At 45.0% G+C, this 23082-nt stretch overlaps 1 protein-coding gene across 1 annotated transcript in view; it reads right to left on the bottom strand.

Annotated features, from left to right (window-relative positions):
* The window catches only part of BACE1 (beta-secretase 1), a 134840-nt gene that overhangs the window by 32729 nt on the left and 79029 nt on the right, over positions 1-23082 (bottom strand). The window contains exon 8 of the mRNA XM_086957032.1: positions 14824-14995. Coding sequence (XP_086813158.1) covers positions 14824-14995 — 172 coding nt within the window. The remainder of the gene's footprint in view (positions 1-14823; positions 14996-23082) is intronic.

Below are 23082 nucleotides of genomic sequence, written 5' to 3'. Positions count from 1 at the left end.
GGTAGCTTGTATGGGTATCGGCTTGTTGGTAGCAAGCAAGGACAGTGCTGTTGTGGTGCTGAGTGATGATGTGTTTGGGCTGAGTGATGTGGTGGTGTCCCAGAGTGATGTGGTGGTGTCCCTGAGTGATGTGGGGGTGTTCCCAGAGTGATGTGGTGGTGTCCCAGAGTGATGTGGTGGTGTCCCAGAGTGATGTGGTGGTGTCCCCGAGTGATGTGATGGTGTCCCCGAGTGATGTGGTGGTGTCACCGAGTGATGTGGTGATGTCCCCAGAGTGATGTGGTGATGTCCCCAGAGTGATGTGGTGGTGTTCCCAGAGTGATGTGGTGGTGCCCCCGAGTGATGTGGTGGTGCCCCCGAGTGATGTGGTGGTGCCCCCGAGTGATGTGGTGGTGTCCCCGAGTGATGTGGTGGTGTCCCCGAGTGATGTGGTGGTGCCCCTGAGTGGTGCCCCCGAGTGATGTGGTGTGCCCCTGAGTGATGTGGTGGTGCCCCTGAGTGATGTGGTGCCCCTGAGTGATGTGGTGGTGTTCCTGAGTGATGGAGGGTGGAGTTAGAGGGTGGAGTTGGAGGGTGGTGTTAGAGGGTGGAGTTGGAGGGTGGAGTTGGAGGTTGGAGTTGGAGGGTGGGGTTGGAGTTGGAGGGTGGGGTTGGAGTTGGAGGGTGGAGTTGGAGTTGGAGGGTGGAGTTGGAGGGTGGAGTTGGAGGGTGGTGTTATGGCAGAGTTTTTGGCTGTATTTAGCAGTGATATAGACCTTAGTCTTGCTCACATCTAGTATAGGTATTCTTAGCCTGTGTTGGCCCTTTTAAGCCCTTTCTTCCAGACCTAGAAGAGGATAGCTGCTTAATATGCCTTTATTCTTACTTTAACCTGTCTATTGCCTATTGGCTTTGACATACTTGACACATTGGTATGGTTTATGTAGGTATTCTGGCAGAGCTAAGGGGCATTTCATCCCTTTCAGGCCTACAGGCCTAGAGCTAGAGGGACTCCATTTTGAGGGAGCTGAGAGGCTTTTCAGGGTAAAGTTAAAGTTTATAGTTAAGGCTGTTGTTCGCTTGGAGAGAACCGGCTCAGGCTGGCCCTTATCGAAGGAATGTATTTTTCTCCACTCCGAAGACACAACTTCAGGCTGGCCAGCTGGGAATGTGTCCTTGGTACGGGGAGGTACAAGAATTTGGTGGGCGGCAGGTTACTGGCCGTAACTTTCCATGAAAGGACAAGCTTCCATATTAGTGAGCTACAGGAGAGGAGGAGTGGTCAGTTCAGTTTGGAGTTCAGTTCAGCCTGGAGCTCAGAACAGCTTGGAGCTCAGAACAGCTGGGGGCTCAGTTCAGCTTGGAGCTCAGAACAGCTTGGAGAGAGAGAGAGAATGTCTGCTGGAGCTGCAGAATAGAGTGCAGTTCTTAAATGGAGAAAGAAGGCAGACGATTGCTGAAGATGAGGAGAGAGAGAGAGCAGTGCAGAGGGCATCAAAGAAGGCTGTCAGCTGGAGCAACTGAACCAGAGGCGTGGTGATGTGGTGAAGGAGGGAGAGACAGAGAGAGCCCTAATCCCACCAGAGGCAGAGAGAGCCCTAATCCCACCAGAGGCAGAGAGAGAAATCTTCCTTCTAATAGGTGAGGTAGTCTGAATTAGTTACACTTACACTTACACCTTAATCTTGTCCTTATTCCCTAAGCTATTGTATGTTTAATTCTTTTCTCTTTCAGCGGTGTGTGCTATCTATAGTCTTTGTCAGTTACAGATCTGTGTAAATGTTTATATTGTTCTAATAAAAATAACCCCCAGTTTGTAGTAAACTGGCATGTGTCTTACATTCTTGTTCAATCTAGGTAAATGTATCTCCTAGGTGTTTACTATTTTGTTATGAATGGACGAGTAACCCCAATCAGGTAAGTGGTGATCACATAAATAGGGAGTGAGTGGACCTATGATGCCAAGAATAAGAGGTACATTATATTAATTGGCTAACTCCTAATATTGTAGTAGCAAGCCCTTAGTGAATAGGGAGAGAGACTTCCCAACATATAACTGAAGGTGTTCATAGGAATGTGGTCGTCGTTGATATGCGGCGTTAGTGAGAACGCTGGGTTGGACACCAGCGTGTATACCCACAAGATTGTGGCTTGCATAAGTGAGAGCGTCAGGTGGGAGACTGGCGTGTAGGTTTGCCGGATTGCGAACCGTTTGGAAAAGAGAGCATTGGGTTCTGCAGGCCCATGTGTAGACGCACCGGATTGTGTGTCATATCTGCCCTAGGGTAGACCCGTCTGGTGCGGGGTGGCCGCGAGACCAACTGATGTGAATATAAGTGTGGTGTAGGGTATGGATATCCCTAGTAATCAGTGAGTATTCTTAGTATCCCTATAGATTTAGTGGTGTTTTTAATAATATGAGCTTGTATATTGCGAGTTCCCCATCCTCAGGTAGGTACCCAGGTGCCTGGATGGATGGTCCTGAGGAGGGAGGTGGTTACGTTCTGGCTGGGTTGGAGGGGCCCCTAGGGGCTGATCCCATCTAATCAGAAAATCCAGCCATAACATCTGGCGTCACGAACTGCTTACCTATCCTGTGTGTCCTGGCCATGTGCTTAGAGAGTTTCCCATGTGTTCTGAGGGAGTGCCCTGAACGCCAGTTCCATCTGGCGTAATGTTGGAGTTTATGTAGCCTGTGTGACCTATGGGCTTGAACAGTTGCAGCGTGAGGAGATTGCATTACATCATGGCATTTGGTTTATTCAGGGTGGAAGGAATGGTTTTCATCTTGGTGTTTAAACTGTCAGGGTTGAAAGATGGCATCACATGAGGGAGCCAGTTACATCTTTGTGATGGTCCAATTGTATAAATGTGTATAAAAATGCTTTTAAATTGTCCATTAAATTGCTTGCTGCATCTGCTTATGCTGTGCAATGTGAAATGTGTTCATTTTAATATGATTTGTGGAGTTCTTTGAATATAGCTCCTTGTAAATATGGCTTGTGAATAGCGCCATGTTAATGTGGCTTGTGAGGTGCATGTTCTCATGTTGATCTGCTGTGTTCCTTGTGCATTGCGCCTTGGATATATTGTTTGTGAAAAGCTTGTCTTGTAAATATGGCTTGTGAATAACGCCATGTGGTCATGGCTTGGACAGGGCATGTTATCATTACGTTAGGCAGGAGAGAGCTGGATCTCTCTCGGGTGCTTGGGGATAACGTTTTGAAAATGTGTGTACGTGTTATCTGTAAACGTGAAGAGATGTGCTCATGATTTTCCCATGTATCCATGGACATTGGGGAATGATTGTGCTTGAGCTGCCAAAGGGTTAATATCTTGAATTGAGATGGCAGTCTTTATTGTTAACATGCTGTTAACACGCATGGTTATCTGACCTGACTATAAAAGTCAGTGGATTATTTGATGGTTTGATTTTGACTTTTACTGATTCCTAGGTCTGCCTACGTGCTTTGTCAGCTTCTTGACGGAGAGGTAACATCTTGTGCTTTGCAAAGGGTTCTGTTCATTTCACATTCTTTTTGAAATGCGTCTACGAATTTGTGTGGGTTTGCCTTGGAATTGATGATTTCATGTGTCTGGCTCGTAGGGGTCGCTAGGTTATAAATCAACCAGTCGGATTGAGATAAGGGTTTGCACGGAGAGAGCTGTGTCCTTTTAAATGCGCTTCTTAATATGCATCCACTGACATGTGGAGAATTATTTTTGAATGCATGATTTAAAATGAGTGAAATGTTAAAAAGATGGCCCTGTTAGAGTGCACGCTACGGGGCTGTTTTCATTAATTATTTCTTTGAGGGTTTTCCATCTAGAAAGGAATGTGCTGGTTGCAATTATCACAGGTTGAGAATAATCAATCTTGCCCGACAGTGCATGGTAACATGTGCTTTTAATTAGTGAAAGGCAACCGGGTGCTTTTGAAAAAAAAATGTGTGTGTTCTTATTATTATTTTCCCAAATGCAAATTGAACCTTTTTTTTTAAATATGAAATGTGTCAGCAAAACCGGCATTGGTAAGTCAACCAACTCAGTTAGAAAATAAATAGCTGTTTCATAATATATGAATGTGGCCCTTTTATTAGGTTGGATTAAATAGCTTGCATGTTTAATTACATTGTAATGCAAAATTACATGATGCCCCTGGTTGAACTAAACACAATGGTGAAATGTGTCTGCATTTTATGTTGTTTTAAAATTATTTCTCTTTCAACAGCTGACAATGGTCCATGTTAATTCGTTTTTTTTTGCAGACTGTATAATCTTGTGTGCAGACCTGAGTTGCCCCTTACTAAATCAATGCCCATATTTTAATGTCTTGCCTTTAGCTGAATTAGTTAGACAAAAGTCTTTTTAGAAACTGGAGCTTTTAAGTAGCAGTACATTGTAATAGAATTGTTTTTTTTTTTAAATGCTAGCTTTCGTTAGTTAGAGCAATCAGGCCTGGGAACAAGCTTACAAGGAATTTGTTTGTCGACCTTGGCAGACCAGCTGGTTTGTGAAGACGAGTTTTTTTTCCTCTGCAGGCTTCGGCTGCAGCCTGTCCTGTTTTTGATTGGCCATAATCCAATTTTGTTCCGCGGACGGCTTGTTTATGTAAGGGTGGGGGAACTCGCTCTTCCTGGCTGTTGACGCAGGCAGCTTCATTGCCTGCTGATAAGGGATTCTTGTAGACTCTTGCCCTTGGAGTTAGTTAGATACAGTAGGCTTAGGCGGGCTTCTCTGATCTGGGAATTGGAGGCTTGCAGCGCCCTGCTCCTGCTGTGAGATCATCATTTGGCAGTGATTCAAATTACTTCATACTGTAGCCTGGCTCCTGCTCTGAAGGGTGGGGCTGTCTTAGTAAGGATTAGGGTATGTTAGGTCCTACTCAATGTCCTTAAAAATTAGATTTTGAATGTTTTTAATTAATTAGGATATTTTCTTTTCAATAATGAAAGGCACCCGGGGTGCTTTTTTAAATGGAAAATTTTGTCATGCAAGATTAATGATACTTGTTTTCTTGTCCCTAGGATTGCTGGGTTGTGGTGTCGGTGTGTGGGTCGCCCCCCCGCCCCACTCCCTTTATTGTTTTAGTTTTTTACTTTCATGTTTTTATGTTAGTTTATTATTTTTGGAAGATGGAACCAGACCAGACCAGACCGGAAGGGTGGTGGATGGCCGCATCGGAGGAAGTGTCCGGATACCGAAGATGCTGGGTGGTGACCTACACTGATGTCCACAATTGACATTGGACTCTTTTTTTTTTTTTTCAAAAGGATTTTCTTACATGATTCCTTGGCCTGCATTGTTCCCATGAGCAGGCCCCACTTTAAAAAAAAAAAAAAACACAATCATGTCACCTATTATAGTTTTCTGTTTTCTTCAAAACAGTTTTTGCCAATGAAGGACTTTTTTTTTTTGAATGGTGGTGCACACATGTGTTCCACAGTGTGAAGAAACTAAGTGATATATATATACACCAGTTATCTTGTAGACATGGGGTTGTCTTTTACTGTTATTACATTTTCACCTTGATTGATCAAAGGGTGGTTACCCTAGACTTTAGGTTGTCCTGGGAGGTGTGTCTTTTAGTATGATTATGTATTAATGTTTGCCCAGACCTTGAAAATAATTTGTCATGTCTATTTCTCGGATTTCACTAAAATGTTTCCTTAAATTGACAAATGTCAGTAGGCCTCATTTAGGCCCATTGTTATTTTCATCCCACAAACAAGCCCCTACACCACTGAATTTCATGAGCCATCATTAGCTTAAGTTAACCATAGTAGGTAGGCCTCATTTAGGCCCATTGTTCCTACACCAATAGATTTCATAGGTAGGCCTCGCTTAGGCTTAAGTTGTCCGAAGTAGGTAGGCCCCATTTAGGCCCCTTGCTGTTTTCATTCAACACATAAGTCCCTACATCACTAGATTTCACCAGTTATCACTAGAAGTTGAGGCACATTTAGTTTGAGGATGCTTTGGTTAGTTTCTGTTGTTATCAGATCCAATCTCAGATATGTATCAGCATTCGAATCAAGGGTGCTTTGATTTGTTTTCAGTTGGTTGTTAGGTTTGTATTCCCTACAATTGAGTTTCAGGTGGAATTTCCTTAAGTTGTCATTCTTTTTAGAGAGTTTTTTAGTTTTTGATTTGTTGATAGATTGTGTTGATGTTTGTTTATATGGATGTTGTTGTTTATTGATGTTCGCAAGATAAGGATCTAAGGGTGGAATGTTATGGCAGAGTTTTTGGCTGTATTTAGCAGTGATATAGACCTTAGTCTTGCTCACATCTAGTATAGGTATTCTTAGCCTGTGTTGGCCCTTTTAAGCCCTTTCTTCCAGACCTAGAAGAGGATAGCTGCTTAATATGCCTTTATTCTTGACTTTAACCTATCTATTGCCTATTGGCTTTGACATACTTGACACATTGGTATGGTTTATGTAGGTATTCTGGCAGAGCTAAGGGGCATTTCATCCCTTTCAGGCCTACAGGCCTAGAGCTAGAGGGACTCCATTTTGAGGGAGCTGAGAGGCTTTTCAGGGTAAAGTTAAAGTTTATAGTTAAGGCTGTTGTTCGCTTGGAGAGAACCGGCTCAGGCTGGCCCTTATCGAAGGAATGTATTTTTCTCCACTCCGAAGACACAACTTCAGGCTGGCCAGCTGGGAATGTGTCCTTGGTACGGGGAGGTACAAGAATTTGGTGGGCGGCAGGTTACTGGCCGTAACTTTCCATGAAAGGACAAGCTTCCATATTAGTGAGCTACAGGAGAGGAGGAGTGGTCAGTTCAGTTTGGAGTTCAGTTCAGCCTGGAGCTCAGAACAGCTTGGAGCTCAGAACAGCTGGGAGCTCAGTTCAGCTTGGAGCTCAGAACAGCTTGGAGAGAGAGAGAGAATGTCTGCTGGAGCTGCAGAATAGAGTGCAGTTCTTAAATGGAGAAAGAAGGCAGACGATTGCTGAAGATGAGGAGAGAGAGAGCAGTGCAGAGGGCATCAAAGAAGGCTGTCAGCTGGAGCAACTGAACCAGAGGCGTGGTGATGTGGTGAAGGAGGGAGAGACAGAGAGAGCCCTAATCCCACCAGAGGCAGAGAGAGCCCTAATCCCACCAGAGGCAGAGAGAGAAATCTTCCTTCTAATAGGTGAGGTAGTCTGAATTAGTTACACTTACACTTACACCTTAATCTTGTCCTTATTCCCTAAGCTATTGTATGTTTAATTCTTTTCTCTTTCAGCGGTGTGTGCTATCTATAGTCTTTGTCAGTTACAGATCTGTGTAAATGTTTATATTGTTCTAATAAAAATAACCCCCAGTTTGTAGTAAACTGGCATGTGTCTTACATTCTTGTTCAATCTAGGTAAATGTATCTCCTAGGTGTTTACTATTTTGTTATGAATGGACGAGTAACCCCAATCAGGTAAGTGGTGATCACATAAATAGGGAGTGAGTGGACCTATGATGCCAAAAATAAGAGGTACATTATATTAATTGGCTAACTCCTAATATTGTAGTAGCAAGCCCTTAGTGAATAGGGAGAGAGACTTCCCAACATATAACTGAAGGTGTTCATAGGAATGTGGTCGTCGTTGATATGCGGCGTTAGTGAGAACGCTGGGTTGGACACCAGCGTGTATACCCACAAGATTGTGGCTTGCATAAGTGAGAGCGTCAGGTGGGAGACTGGCGTGTAGGTTTGCCGGATTGCGAACCGTTTGGAAAAGAGAGCATTGGGTTCTGCAGGCCCATGTGTAGACGCACCGGATTGTGTGTCATATCTGCCCTAGGGTAGACCGGTCTGGGTCGGGGTGGCCGCGAGACCAACTGATGTGAATATAAGTGTGGTGTAGGGTATGGATATCCCTAGTAATCAGTGAGTATTCTTAGTATCCCTATAGATTTAGTGGTGTTTTTAATAATATGAGCTTGTATATTGCGAGTTCCCCATCCTCAGGTAGGTACCCAGGTGCCTGGATGGATGGTCCTGAGGAGGGAGGTGGTTACGTTCTGGCTGGGTTGGAGGGGCCCCTAGGGGCTGATCCCATCTAATCAGAAAATCCAGCCATAACAGGTGGAATTGGAGGGTGGAGTTGGAGGGTGGAGTTGGAGGGTGGAATTGGAGGGTGGAGTTGGAGGGTGGAGTTGGAGGGTGGAGTTGGATTCAGAAAAACAAAAAATAAAAAACACGTCTAACACGAAGAAGCTTAATTAGTGGTGTGCCACGATTTCTGTACGCAGTTTATTGCAAGCATGTGGGTCTGCAAAGGGCATAAGGGGATACAACAGGACGGAGAATCCTCTTGTCCATTTAAAAATGTGCTTGATCTGCAAGTAAAACGAAATGTAAGCCCTTTACTCCTACACAACAGAAAGTCTATGTGAAGTTGTGCCCGCATTTAGAGCACTTCCATAATGGGTGCATGGTCTTCCCTGGTCATTCACCTGTTCTTTACATTTTAAGAAAAGTTAGCAATGTCCTATAAAAGAGCAGCATTCTAATGACAAGAGGGACTGGGTGTCGCTGGGGATGTTTCTAGCCTAACGTAACATTGGGCGACTGTGGGGGTTACAACAACACCGACACTCCAGACGGGACGAAAGATATGGACTGGTGTATGGTGGGCGAGAAGGTGGGTTATGAAAGTAGGGGCTGGCCCTAAAAGTGGGAGCAAATCTGGGGTAAAGGGAATGTAAGTAGGGGGAGCCCATGTATACCCTTCAGGGGACCTAGAGATTGTTCACGGGAGAGCGAGTTCATGCAGGTGGCTGGTGGGGAATGGGAAATGGCCACTACAACGCGGCAGTTTCCAAGAAAGGCTTAACACGCATGCATTTGAACGCATGCGTGGTTACCACAGAAGCCTTTACCACGCATACCTTTACTACGAGATGCGTAGTAAAGGCATGTGTGGTAAAGGAAAAAAGGGGGCATCGGAGGCATACCCAATAAAAAAAAAAATGAGAATAAAAAGGGGGGTTGGGGGGGGGGGGATCTCCCCCCCCCATAAAAAGAAATTACGAAGCAAAATGGAGACAATCGGCGTCGTTCGAGAGGAAACGGAAAAAAACTTGCGCTTCCTCTTTACGACGTAGAACGTCATCAAGGAAGATGAAGGCGAAGAAATACGACGTGAAGAGGTAAGGGGAATTAAAAAATAAAAAAATATTGAGGGGCAGGGGTAAATAGACAAAGGTTTGGGGGCTGTGGGACACGTAAGGGTACAGGGGAGGGGTATAACCTTTCCCAAGAATATGCCCTTACCATACATAAATTAACAACGAAAATCGTTGTTAATCTATGCGTGGTAAAGGAATATTCGTGGGAAAGGTTGTGCGTAAAAAAAGAATTCCGTTGTATCGCATGCGTGGTAAAGGCATGCGTTGCAACGGAATTCCTAGTAACGACATATAACCATTTGAGTAAAGAAAAGGAGATGCATTATATCTGGGTGAACAAACATATTCAAAAGCTCTAATGGTCTCGGAATGTTCTGATGTAACTGCTTCCACATGCCTCGTTATATTGATAGTAAATAGAAGTTTTCATCCCTTAAGCGCTGCGCCCGTCCAGCGGCCGACGGCACCACTACCTCGGGAGTGCTGCCATTGGCCGTTGGACATTCCAACTGCACCTGCGCAAAGGAACGTTCAGCACTGGAGCAAGACGTTCCAAAGCAGCTAAGGTGTTAAAAAAGTGACTCCTCTCAGATTGACATGGCTGTTTCCTGGAAGAAGCGATAGAGTGCGGACAGTGGTATGCAGTGCGGGCAGTGGTATGCAGTGCGGGCGGTGGTATGCAGTGCGAACAGTGGTATGCAGTGCGGGCAGTGATATGCAGTGTGGGCAGTGGTATGCAGTGCGGGCAGTGGTATGCAGTGTGAGCAGTGGTGTGCAGTGCGAGCAGTGGTGTGCAGTGCGGGCAGTGGTGTGCAGTGCGGGCAGTGGTATGCAGTGCGGGCAGTGGTATGGGGTGCGGGCAGTGGTATGCAGTGCGGGTAGCGGTATGCAGTGCGGGCAGTGGTATGCAGTGTGGACAGTGGTATGCAGTGCGGACAGTGGTATGCAGCAGCCCCTCGTCTGTGCAGGAGGCGGAAGTAAATCCAGCTGCAGACATGCTGTCTTCCGGACCCTGCCCCACCGAGCAGGTTCTGCCAGTGCTTCTACTCAACCGGCTCTCAGGACCTTAGCCTCCGCTCCTTATTTGATTCAAATCTCTCTGTTGCCCTTTCAAATACAGGCTGTTGTTAGCAACAACCATTCCACGGGGCAACTCCCAGGCTGTCACAGGTAAAGAGCAAACTCTGCTGCCTTGCTGTATTTCCACAAAAGCTGTTCTTCCTTCTGAGGCCACCGATCACACCAGAGAGGAAGCAGCAACTCTTGTTGTAGTCCCGGCTTCTCCACTTGACTAAGCTGTGTGCTCCTGGGTAGATTACTTTACCCTTCTCTGGCTCCATTTCCTTATGTGTAAAATTGGTAGGACCAACAGTAGTCTTACGTCATTGTTAAACAATGTGTACAAATGCCCAAGATACTATGCATTCACCATGGACAGTTCTAGAGGTACCCCCACTCTCTTCACAGGCGAGCAGTATGAGCACATACGAAGAAGGTGGGGCGCAGCGACCAGAGCTGCCGTCATTGGAGCTGGAGGGACCCAGGGTCCTGTGATTCTGGGCAGATCACTTGATCTATGGACAGTGCCTGGATACCCTCATGGGTGATAAGCTGCGCTATATAAATCTACGAATTACAATACATCTCAACAGAATCAGTCCTTTGGGGAGGCCTGCTTGGGTGTAGCATGGAATCAACCTTGCCATATGATGCTGCCGAAGCTTAGTCCCAGTGCACCAGGCATAGGGTAGCTCAGATCGCTTCTTGGGCTTTAGGCCCCACAGCACATACGTGTCTTCCTAGCCAGGGCTTGTCTTCAGAGGGGGAGCACCAGTGTTTGTAAACTCCACCTGCCTTTTCCCAGCTGGTAGTGTATGGGTTTAGGTGGCTAACTTGGATCAGCTTGTCTGCCTTATTTTTGGCAAGCTGGCTCAGCGAGTTTAACACTCACAGCAGGCGCCTGTTGTGTTTACACGGTCATGATTTTGAATAAGAGTAGGGCCATTTCTGCCATCCATCCGTCTGAGGTTGATCAATAAATACTATGGACTGGGTAATAGTAAGACGCTACTAGCCGATGCCTACCTTGCACAGTTTTGTATCAACGCTGTTAATAGAGAATCATCGCGACAGCAAATTTAACACCAAATACAAAAAGAAAAGACGTTTTTGAGTTTCCAAAACTTTTCTTAGATGTGTATTTCACCAAATAGAGGTCTATTCCAGTGAAAAAATACAGAATTGTTATGTTAATCAGCAACAGCTATAGCTTTTCGCGTGTTTGTGTTCATGAACTATTTCCCTTCCAGAATTGCAAATTATAAACAAAGGGTTGGCTTTTACTCTGGAAAAAGCCAAACTTAACATAAATTCACCTGAAACAGAAGGCATATTTTGCATTCAGCTGGACGAGCTGCTGGCCCATGCTGAGTTGGTTGAGCGCCTGCTGCGGAGATGTGTGTGCTCTGCTCTTGTTACACTGCCAGGCCTGCCCAGCTTCCCCGACACCCCCTCCACCTCTTCTGTGTTTGTGCCCAAGGCTCGGCCCCTGCGTGTGGTAACAATTACAAAAATCTCCGCCTCAAGGAATAAACAGCGATAAAAAGGTTGTAAATTGGAAGCGCGTTTACTCCAAGGCTGCTCGGCCAGTAAACGTGAATCTTTAGTTTGTGAGGAAACAACAAGTGTTTCTGATTTGTGTGCCCTCGGGCTGGGCTTGTGCCTTCCGTGAACCCTGCGCAGCTTTCACCCCCAAGGAAGTCCTCTTCCCTTCACACTACAGGCAGCGAAAGCTTTCTTGAGACCACCCAGGGCGCCGAGGCAGGGCACACATGTGGCCTTGTGAGGCAGTCCGGGCGTTCACTCGGAGGCAGCGGTGCCGGTTTCATCCATTGCACCTGCCGCCATTTTTTCGGGAGCCAGAGGAGATGCACCTACCTCCAAGCGGCCTGAGAAGGAGGGATCGGGAGCAGAGAGCTCGGGACTGCTGCCGATCTGACCTGAGATAAAGATATATACAAGCATTTGCAATGCAATAGGTCTTGCATTTACGCGAGTTTAAGCTATTGGCATTGTAAATGACAATGCCTTTTATTTATGTTTCAAAAAGCAAAACAAAAATAAAAGGCATTGTCATTTACAATGCCAATAGCTCAAACTCGCGTAAATGCGAGACCTATTGCATTGCAAATGCTTGTTTTGTTATTTCTTGGAAAGGTGGCAACCCTACTTCCCATGAGGAACCCTTGAGACTGCACGCGCCCGACACGGAGCGGATCCCAACATATCTTAGAGTGAGGCAAAGAAGAATCTCATTGGAGTGGAATGGGTGTGCTGCTCACCGCTCTGTTCAGTCTGCCTGGGCAGAAGGATTTCGCTCTCCTCGGACTTAGTCGCCTCCTCATCTCTGTCGCCCGCCATGCACTGATTCAGTCTGGGCCCAACTGGTTGACGTGTCCTCCTTTTGAAGGGGGTGAACTTCTGGGCACTTGGCCTTCACCTCTTTCGGCTCACCCCTTAACCCATGACCAACTCACTCCTATGCCAGACTCGAAGTTTAGCTGTGGGAACGACTGGGGAGAAAATTAAATAGTGTGCGAAATCTTGAGAGGTGCAGAGTGTGAGACCTCTGAGATATGTTTGCTGCAGTTTCCATCTCCACTATTCCACTATATAATACTGGAAGTACGGGTGCGTCACGCCTGTCGTGGGGCGGACCTCCGTCTTCTATGGGAAGCCCACGCCCACGGAGTGGCTGGCCCAGAGCAGCAGTTGTGACGCGGGGCTCCCCTGTCTAAGGAGAGCCCTGCGGTGGCGGCAGAAGTCAGGAGTGGCGGCTGAGGCCGCCGATGCGGTGAGTGGGGGGGTGGGGTGGGGCAATGCGCGCGTGTGTGTATGTGTGCGCATGTGTGTATGTGTGCGCGTGTGTATGTGTGCATTGTGTGTGTGCATGTGTGCGCGTGTGTGTGTGTGTGTGTCTGGGTGTGTGTGTGTGTGTGTGTGTGTGTGCGTGTTTGTGTGTGTGTTCAAAGAAGGGGGGGCTGGCTGTGTGTGTGTGTGTGTGTGTGTGTGTGTGTGTGTGTGTGTGTGTGTGTGTGGGGTGTGTGTGTGTGTGTGCGTGCCGTTAGTGCATGCTAGCCAAGCGAAAGCAGGGGCTGTGTGTGTGTATATGGAAGTGCATCTGCGCAAGCGCGACTCTTTAGAAGCGCGTCCACAGACATCAATCGGCGCGTGCCCCAGTCTGTACCACTTGGCAGGCAAGACGAACACAATAGATCTCGCTGGCGACAGCGCTTGAGCGCTGCATCACCAGCGAGACCTAAAAAATGCCTATTTTCAATGCTAACTTGACCTCACATCAGTAAGAACTCTTTTGCACCCTCCTTGGCATGCTATTTACTTATCAGCTTTAACTTTAAGTAATGGAGAGAACCCACTTTTGCTAACGAGAAGGCTGCAGGAACTATTCGGACTCACCCACACCTAGTGGCACAACATACAGTACAACTGTTAATATCCTGGCAATGTAGACTGGATTGTTAGCTAGTACTAATTGGACCCTTTATCGTCATTGTGCCTAATCTATTTAGTCTAGCTCACTGGCCTTTCTTACTGATGTGTGACAATGAAGGTTAATGGATGTTGCTACAAGCTTCTCTGGTGGGGAAACAGAGATGGTCTGTCATTACATATTTGTGCAAGGTGTGATGTTTAGTTTCAAATGTTCCGGTGTTTTGAAGTTGTGTGCAAGAGTCCCTGTCAATAAATAGGGCATTTGTTTTGCCTACCTAGTTTTAGTATTCCTAGGGTCTGCCTTTGCCCTATAGTGAGGATGACCAACTGGCATCACCCAGAAATGTTGTTTGTGAGGTTACGTATCGACACTGAATGCCTGCATGATAGCGCTTCAGTCTAAATAGGTGCCCTCTGCCTGCTATTTTTTGGTATGCAAAAATCATTCCTCTGAGCTTCAGGCAGGAATCTTGCCTGTCAAACAAGCCCAACCCTTTTAATGCTATCCTGATGTGTACTGTACAATAATCTTTCATCTAATATTGAAAGAAGGGGTAGGAAGATCAAGTGGTTTGATGTCCTTTTCACTTACAACAGTGCAGTTGGTACTATTGGCAAAATATGTGAAAATCAATCTTGTCAATATTGACAGAGTCCTTCCCTGTCGTTTTAAAGGCCTTTGATACCTTTTGGTGTAGTGGTGGAGTTTCTTGGGAAGATATAGCACAGTACGCTTGCATTCTCACATAACCTGTCATAACAGCCTTGCTCTGGACATCACCCTCCTTTACACCAAAAAAGATCTCTGATCCTGGCATGAGGTAATTTTGAACATTTTCTGCAAAAAAGAGACACTATGGCTTTTGGTACAAGCTATTAGATTATATTGGATACGAGACCAAGTTAAATGTTGCATCTTCGAAAATGTTAACAAACTAAAATGTAAGTTTCAAACAGTTCCTAAGATGCACTAGATGTGAATTTTCCTTCCAAAATGGCCCCTTAATAAACAACACTCATGAGAAGAACCATGTAACCGCTTCTCATCAAAACAGCTATATTCAAGTTGATCTCACCTTTCAGTACTCTGTTTACTGCAAACATTAGGACGTTCTCTTCATGATCTGCAAGACTCATTATCCGCATTTTATTTGCCAAGTGCCTGTTCTATACTTCTTCTCCCCATTGGCTTCCCCCTCACTGCTAAATAAGGTCCTCACCATGGCAGGAGCTGACTGCAAAACCGATCCGCTTGCGAGCACGGTCAAAGACCACATAGAAGCCCTCCATGATCACGGCTCCCATCACAGTTCCAGTGGATGATTGGGAGATGGCAAACTTGTAGCAGTCGTCTTGAGAGGTTGCCACATCCTCCACAGGTCGCAGATATTGCTAGGAGAAAGGAAAGCACTGTCATTAGTGACATTATATTTGCAGAAAAGAGAATCCTTTCCCTAGCACAGGAATGTATCGTGTTCCTGAACACTCTGCCATCAATAACAAAATCTGTGAAGGGGACGCATTCACCACGGAAGAGTGCAATAGCAACAATACATTCAATGAGGCCACACACTTCAGATAGCGTTCCACAGCAAATCACATGTACATAAACACGCCCGATACATTTCCTCTCTCTGCATGACTCCCTACAACTCCCATTCAGAAGTTTCACTTAATGTACAGACCCAAACAGGCCATACAACTCACCATAACAACATTAAACAAGCTCCAACAACAAACACACTCTTCCCATCTCTTTCTGCTGCACACAAAACCACAGACCCCACAACCCATGTGACTTACTTCACACACTTTTTTGAAGATGTTTCCGCTGCACATCACACATTACATTTGTACTTCTCCACCCTGTTGCTGAACACTCTTTTTTTAAAATCTTTGTTCGTGGAGAAACGGCTGCCTGGCCCATTATGCGTCTGGGCCTCACTTCTATGGCCCTGTGAGAGCGGTACCCTTATGACACCGTAAGTACTGCCGTCCGTTGCATCCTGAAACACCTGAGAAGAGGTGTGGGCAGGGCAGAATAGTTGACAGTCTGACTGTGCAACAAGGAGAGGAGGTGCATGGCCAACTACGAGCATGCAGGGCAAGTGCACTATACATTATCCGCAGTGCACCACAGAGTCCCTCACTCCGCGGAGATACATTTAAACCACCACCGTAAGATGGTGTGTAACACTTACAACTCAACTTTTACGTCGCATTCCGTTACAACGCTGATTTTACAACGCAGGATCCATTACATCGGATGCCATTACAAAGCATGGCATTACATAGCAGATGGTATTACAACGCATACCATTACATCTTAAGTATTGGTAAGTATATAATTATTTTTTATTTTATTTAATATTATATAATTGTTTTAATTATTATTAATTATAAATAAAAATATTTATTTATGTTTTTAAATATTATAAATTAAGTATATTAATTTAAGTAATTTTTTAATAAGTATGAGTATAGGAGTATATGTTTTGGGGTACTGAGGTATATGTTTTGGGGTGTTTGGGTATTTTTAGGTTTTAGGGCAGGGTTTGGGTTTTGGGGTACAGGGGTGTTTTTAGGTTTTAGGGTAGGGTTTGGGTTTTGGGGTACAGGGGTGTTTTTAGGTTTTAGGGTAGGGTTTGGGTTTTGGGGTGCAGGGGTGTTTTTAGGTTTTAGGGCAGGGTTTGGGTTTTGGGGTACAGGGGTGTTTTTAGGTTTTAGGGTAGGGTTTGGGTTTTGGGGTACAGGGGTGTTTTTAGGTTTTAGGGTAGGGTTTGGGTTTTGGGGTACAGGGGTGTTTTTAGGTTTTAGGGTAGGGTTTGGGTTTTGGGGTACAGGGGTGTTTTTAGGTTTTAGGGTAGGGTTTGGGTTTTGGGGTACAGGGGTGTTTTTAGGTTTTAGGGCAGGGTTTGGGTTTTGGGGTACAGGGGTGTTTTTAGGTTTTAGGGCAGGGTTTGGGTTTTGGGGTACAGGGGTGTTTTTAGGTTTTAGGGCAGGGTTTGGGTTTTGGGGTACAGGGGTGTTTTTAGGTTTTAGGGCAGGGTTTGGGTTTTGGGGAACAGGGGTGTTTTTAGGTTTTAGGGTAGGGTTTGGGTTTTGGGGTACAGGGGTGTTTTAGGGTTCAGGGGTAGGTTTGTGTTTAGGGATAATTAAATTATATTTACCATTTTTAAAATAATTAAAATATATTTAATAAATTAAATTAATTATTTGACATTAATTACATTTTTTAATTCAATTAATTAAATTAAATAAATTAATAAATTACATTTAATTTCTTTTCAATTTTAAAAATATGTACATAAAACTAATTTCATTATTTTAATTAAATTAAATTAATTACAATTTTTATTAAAATTACATTTATTAAATAGATATTATTTTATTAAAATAAATTAATGACTATTTTAAAATGTATTTTATTTTAATTGTTTAAATAAAATTAATTAAATTAACTTGATAACATTTTTAAAAAAAGGTATACTTACCTATACTTACGATGTAATGCCATGCGTTGTAATAGCATCTGCTATGTAATGCCATGCGTTGTAATGGCATCCGATGTAATGGATCCTGCGTTGTAAAATCAGCGTTGTAACGGAATGCGACGTAAAAGAGCGCGTTGTACTGACACCAACCCCCGTAAGATATTCCAGAGGGTCTAGGGCACCCACATCAATCCCTTATGGTAACCGCCATTGCCCCCATTGAAGGAAAAAAATGCATCTCTCTAAGTCTCCCAGGAGGGAGAAGGCAAGTTTAACTTTTGTCAAGGCCCTGGGTCAGAAGACACCTGCAACTGTTGTAGGGTCTAGGCAACAGCTAAAGAGTCACAAAGGATGTGTGGCTCCTTTGGAAATAAAATGTATGTCTCTGTAATTACCATTGGTCTCTCGAGGGAATGCACTATTGTATATTTAGCACTAGCCACAACACTGTTAGCCCCTTTTCTACAACATCTTATGTTAATTTGTTATGCAGTTTGAGGACTGCCTAAAGTATGGTTTTTCTCATCAATAAGGGGCCGAATGCAAATTACCAAATTCATTAGGCCTGATATTATTTCCTGTGAAAGTGTTTGTTAAGGGCTATAGATCTCCTTTTTAAATTACAAAAATCTGGTAACGTTTGTAGGCTTAAGATTTATGTGTGAAAAGTTAAATACTAAAATCATTGACTTATTTAAGACATGTTGCTAGTTTTGTATGTGTTAGGCAGCACTGGTGCGTTGTTTGCTTCTTGGTACCTCGCAGATGATACAAACATGCTAGGGCTAAGGGGTTAGTTCTTGCTGTGATGAATCCTTGGGGTAGGTGAGTGCCACCCTGGTTATGTGCTGGGTTGGTTTTAGGAGGGTTTTAAGTTTGTATTCCCATCAAAAACCTGTTTTCTATTGGGAATACTGTTTTGCCAACTGTATATTGTTTACTCATTTGTAATTTTTTACAAACAGTATTTAGCTCTGTGTATTATTTGGTAATAAACGTTCTAAGTTTTGCCCGCCTCTGGGGCTCTGTAGGCTTTCGGTGGCCAAGCATTGCTGTTTACTCAAATGTAATTTGGAAATCTCATTTAAAATGATTTAAAACTGCTCTTCATGCAACAAGTGGACTTATACAATTTAATCAACTTCTCGTTGGTTATTACATTCAAACCATTAGTTCATCTGTATGATTGCACAGTGCTCATCTTTATTAAATTCCTGACTCTGGGAAATTGGAAGGGACAAGTCTGTAGAAAACTCTACTTTTGCCTATGTTGGCTAGCACTGAGTGGTTAACACTCGAGTTAAGCCCCAGAGGCTTCAATATGACGCCAAAGTCTTGAGATAGAAATGTAACATTCTCTTGACCGGAGAGAATCTTCTCTCATTACTACCTGTCTATAGCAGTTTTTTTAGTGATTTGGTATGGACTATTACAAAGAAGACGATTGCTATATCTTTGTTTGTGAATTCTTATATTTCTCCCCTTTTTAATCCCTCAGACATCAATTTTAATAAGAAACATGCTTTATATTATTCTATCGGGAAACCATTCTTTTAGAAGCGACTTTAGTTATGTTGAAAAAAAGTATTGAGCTAGATATATCAACGCAAAACTTACTGTTGACGGACATAATGGGTTTAGTTCCTCAGCACCTATACATATCAGTAAATGCTAATTACGAATACAATGATAAAGTGCAGTCATGTGTATGAACCTTCCAGGCTAAGTGCATAAGGTTTTTGTATGGAGCTCCACAGTGCTTGAATTTGGTATGTAAATTGAAATGTAAAATGTAAATTGATACTTGTATAGGGCACTACTCACCCGCAAGGGTCTCAAGGCGCTTGTACGAATACCGCTGTGGAACCCATCCTTGCTTACCCTGGTCCCGGGCTAGACCTCTGCATCAGGGTCTGCCGCTCTAATCATTGAGCCACACTTCTCCGTATGTCACGCATGTGGTTAAGTACTGTATCAGGATACGTGCAAATGCTTTTGTTTTTTGTACTAGGTAGCATTAAATGGATATCACAGCATCAGTTCGTTGTTTTTTAATAAGGTGTACTGTATACATTATTTAATTTATTTTTTGTTGGTCTTTTCACTTTGTCTTAGTAAGTTTTAACATAATTGTTTTTATTTTGTTTGAATTGGCATTTGTTTCTTTCAGAAATAAGTAGACATATAATTAAACATCTGGCTGGACAAAGATATATTGATATGCAAACATAACAATATCATTGTGAGAAGCTAGCCTGGTACATGATGTCCACTTATGTAAGTGCAAAAAGAACAATTGAGGAACATTGTTTTTTGCTCACCATGCAATTCCAGTTTGGACCCAGCCATAAGCAAATCAGTCTTGGTCTTGACCTTGCGCCCAATGGGAACAGTCTAGCCCGAATTGCCAGGCCAGGTCCTCCCTGGATGGAATCAAGCATCCTAGGACCAGTTTCGGGCTTTCATCCCTCATCAGCCAGGCTAGCTTGAATGCAGTGACATTGAGAGCACAGGACCCACGTCTGGGCATCCCCGTCCCACTCAGGGTGACAAATGCAAAAAGAACAATTGATGGACAGAATGCAGAACAATGTCATACATTCGCCCAAGTACAGAGATCTGGGCCTAAATCCATCCTTTGTTAGCTCACCATGCCATTCCAGATCTCTTGACTAGGGGTGAATGTATGATTTATTCAGCATTCCGTCAATCAATTGTTTGCGTTGCACTTAAGTAAGTGGGCACCTTGCACCAGTCCAGACAACTGTTATGGTTATTTAAGAGGTCTCAGACAACCTTAGAAAGCTCTCTAAGTGGTATCTGTGGAAAGCAGCCTTCCGGCTTAGTCCAGAAGGAGTGTAAAGCATCTTGTTTTACCAGAATGCAATCTTATAGTATAGATTAAGTGAAAAAGCACCACATAAAGTATTTATAAAAATATGTATTTATTATATAATACTCTCTAACACATACAAATATCTACTACCCAGACATATACACAATGCACACTTTGCAAGAAACACAGTAAATAGCACATAATACACAGTGGACCCCAGGGGGACCAAACCATATAATAAGAAAGTGGTATAAGAACCACGACTCGGGTCAAGACAATGTTGAGAGGACGTAGAAATGCTGGGGACCCAAGGAACCACCCAGGGTGAGTGATTAGGAACCCCACTGAGAACGTGTGCACCGTAGGAACATGACTGAGTGCTCTATACAAGTCTACGTGTAAGTCGCGGTTGGATTTTTAAAGTTTAAGGACCCTTCCAGTGTATCCTGAAGAAACCCTGTGGAAGACAGAAGATTGGAGAGCCACCCCACTCGTGGATACCCTAGTAACCACGTTACCTACACCAGGGAAGTCGGGTGCATAAGTGTGAAGTGGTGTCGGAAACTGCTGTCAAACCAAATGGAGGACTTTAGGAAAGTGCCGCTGCTGAAGAGGGAGAAAGTGTCATGTGGAACCCGAAGGCGGATTCTAGGTGAGGGGTACCTGCAAGCAGAGGAGACAGCGTCTATGTCACTCAGGAGTGACCAGGAGACTTGGAAGATGAATGCCCTCTGATGTAGGGTGTTGCAGGAGAGTTGACGATGACCATGACTCTGCAGCTGTGAGGACAAGGCAATGCTGAGGAAGACCAGGAGCAGTGCACGTGCTGTCCCATAAAGGATGTCGAGTGCTGAGGGGTCAGTGTCCAACAAGCCTTGGCAAATTCAGCCAACGTAGGAGCTGAAGACGGCGCAACGTCAGGACCATCAATGTCCAGGGGACTCACCATAAGCAGGGGAGCCAGGGCAGGCCCCGAACAATCAGGGAGCCCAAGAGAAGAAAAGGTGACCCTCAAATGGACATGCGACTTGAGTGGCTCCGGCCAATGGGGCCGGAGGCAATGGAGTCGCGAGAGGAACTCCAGCAGCTCACCAAAAGATACAGGCCATGATGCACACGATGCAGTGTGGCCCAAGATTCTGGCCACTGGAGATGTTCGAGGATGGGGCTACTTGGAGCCCAAAGATCTTCTTGGAAGGAAGCCATCAAGCCTTTGCAACTGCAAGTTGATGCGGTGCACAGGGTTTCGGTTATTGCAACCCCCACAAGGGATACGGGCTTCAAACTTGAGGAGGGGTCAGGGCAGGCCTCGGGAGTTGTGGAGAACCATCACCTGTATTGCAGAGCCTGCATAGTCCGGAGGAGCTCCGGATCAGCAGACTGGTCAACTTAGTTACGGTGCCTGCAAATGCAGGAGAGTGACTTCTTCACTCCAATGGAGATGTCCCTCCAGGTGACTCCAGGTGTCCTTGATGCCCACAGGCACAGACGATGCAGCAGACTGGAAGGGAGATGAAGATGAGCCTGGTGTCTGATCTGAATCTTATCCCACAATGAATCTAGGGACCCACCCACATGTAAGCCCTTCAGTACCCTTAGGAAAGGGCTGGGACGATTCAGTGGACCCTGCCATGGGTTACTCCCATGTCCTTTGTCCAGTTTCGTGCCAGAGCGGGAGCCAACGGCTCCCAGAACTAGTTTGAACTGGACTATACATGGGGTACCAAATGTACCTCACATGCAGTCTGAGTGGCGCTGGCAAGCACACCCACCCTGCCCCAATACACTAAATCCTGTCTGGGAGGTGGTCACACCTCCCTGTGACAGGATGCCTATTATTCTGCCTTCCACTGCTCTAGCTTGGCTCAGCAGCAGGAGGGCAGAATCGGGTCTCTGGTCGGCAGCAACCATTTTGTGCTGTTCAGGCCTGGAAGACTGGTACCGGGGACATGGAGAGCCTAATGGAGGGCTCTTCCAGTGCTTGGAATCATACCATCCACACGGTTTACGGTGTGGAGGGTATGATTGCAACATTTTTGATACCAAACATGATAGGATTTGTTGCAGCAATTTCGAGATGGTCATCGCGTAATTACGCAGTGCCCCTCTATATGGTATATGGCCGCTTCACTGAAACCCCTGGAGAATGGACTCCGTAGGCAGTAGGGGTGTCCTGCTTTTGTAGGAGCACCCTCTCACGTAGAACCAAGCACCCTTCCTTCAGGATTGTAAAGGCCTCCTATAGGAGTGACTGATAGGTTTTAAGTGCAGTGACCCTTGATCGCTGAAACCTATATCTTTAGTAAGTGGTGCTAGCACCAGCTTACACAGTCTGCAATGGCAGGCCTGTAGTTCTATTTTGAATGGTCTCCCATGGGTGGCATAATGCATGCGTCAGCCCATGGGGGACCTCTGGGGTACCTATGCTCTGGGTACCTTAGTACCATATACTAGGGACTTATAAGGGTACCCCAGTATTCAATCTGGGGACATGGAGAGCCTAATGGAGGGCTCTTCCAGTGCTTGGAATCATACCCTCCACACGGTTTATGGTGTGGAGGGGTATGATTGCAACATTTTTGATACCAAACATGATAGGATTTGTTGCAGCAATTTCGAGATGGTCATGGCGTAATCACGCAGTGCCCCTCTATATGGTATATGGCCGCTTCACTGAAACCCCTGGAGAATGGACTCCGTAGGCAGTAGGGGTGTCCTGCTTTTGTAGGAGCACCCTCTCACGTAGAACCAAGCACCCTGCCTTCAGGATTGTAAAGGCCTGCTATAGGAGTGACTGATAGGTTTTAAGTGCAGTGACCCTTGATCGCTGAAACCTATATCTTTAGTAAGTGGTGCTAGCACCAGCTTACACAGTCTGCAATGGCAGGCCTGTAGTTCTATTTTGAATGGTCTCCCATGGGTGGCATAATGCATGCGTCAGCCCATGGGGGACCTCTGGGGTACCTATGCTCTGGGTACCTCAGTACCATATATTAGGGACTTATAAGGGTACCCCAGTATCCAATCTAGGATGTACTTAAGTACTTGTCACAACAATTTAAGGGAGAAAGCAGAGAGACTGGGGTCTGGATTAGCAGGATCCCAGCCAGACTAGGCTAAAAACAGCTTAGCACCAGGCAAAGAGTGGG

The sequence above is a fragment of the Lissotriton vulgaris genome, chromosome 2_1 (assembly GCF_964263255.1).
Source record: "Lissotriton vulgaris chromosome 2_1, aLisVul1.2, whole genome shotgun sequence".
In the NCBI taxonomy this organism is placed as follows: domain Eukaryota; kingdom Metazoa; phylum Chordata; class Amphibia; order Caudata; family Salamandridae; genus Lissotriton; species Lissotriton vulgaris.
The sequence above is the reverse complement of the archived record's forward strand: the minus strand, read 5'-3'. Positions and strand labels throughout refer to the sequence as shown.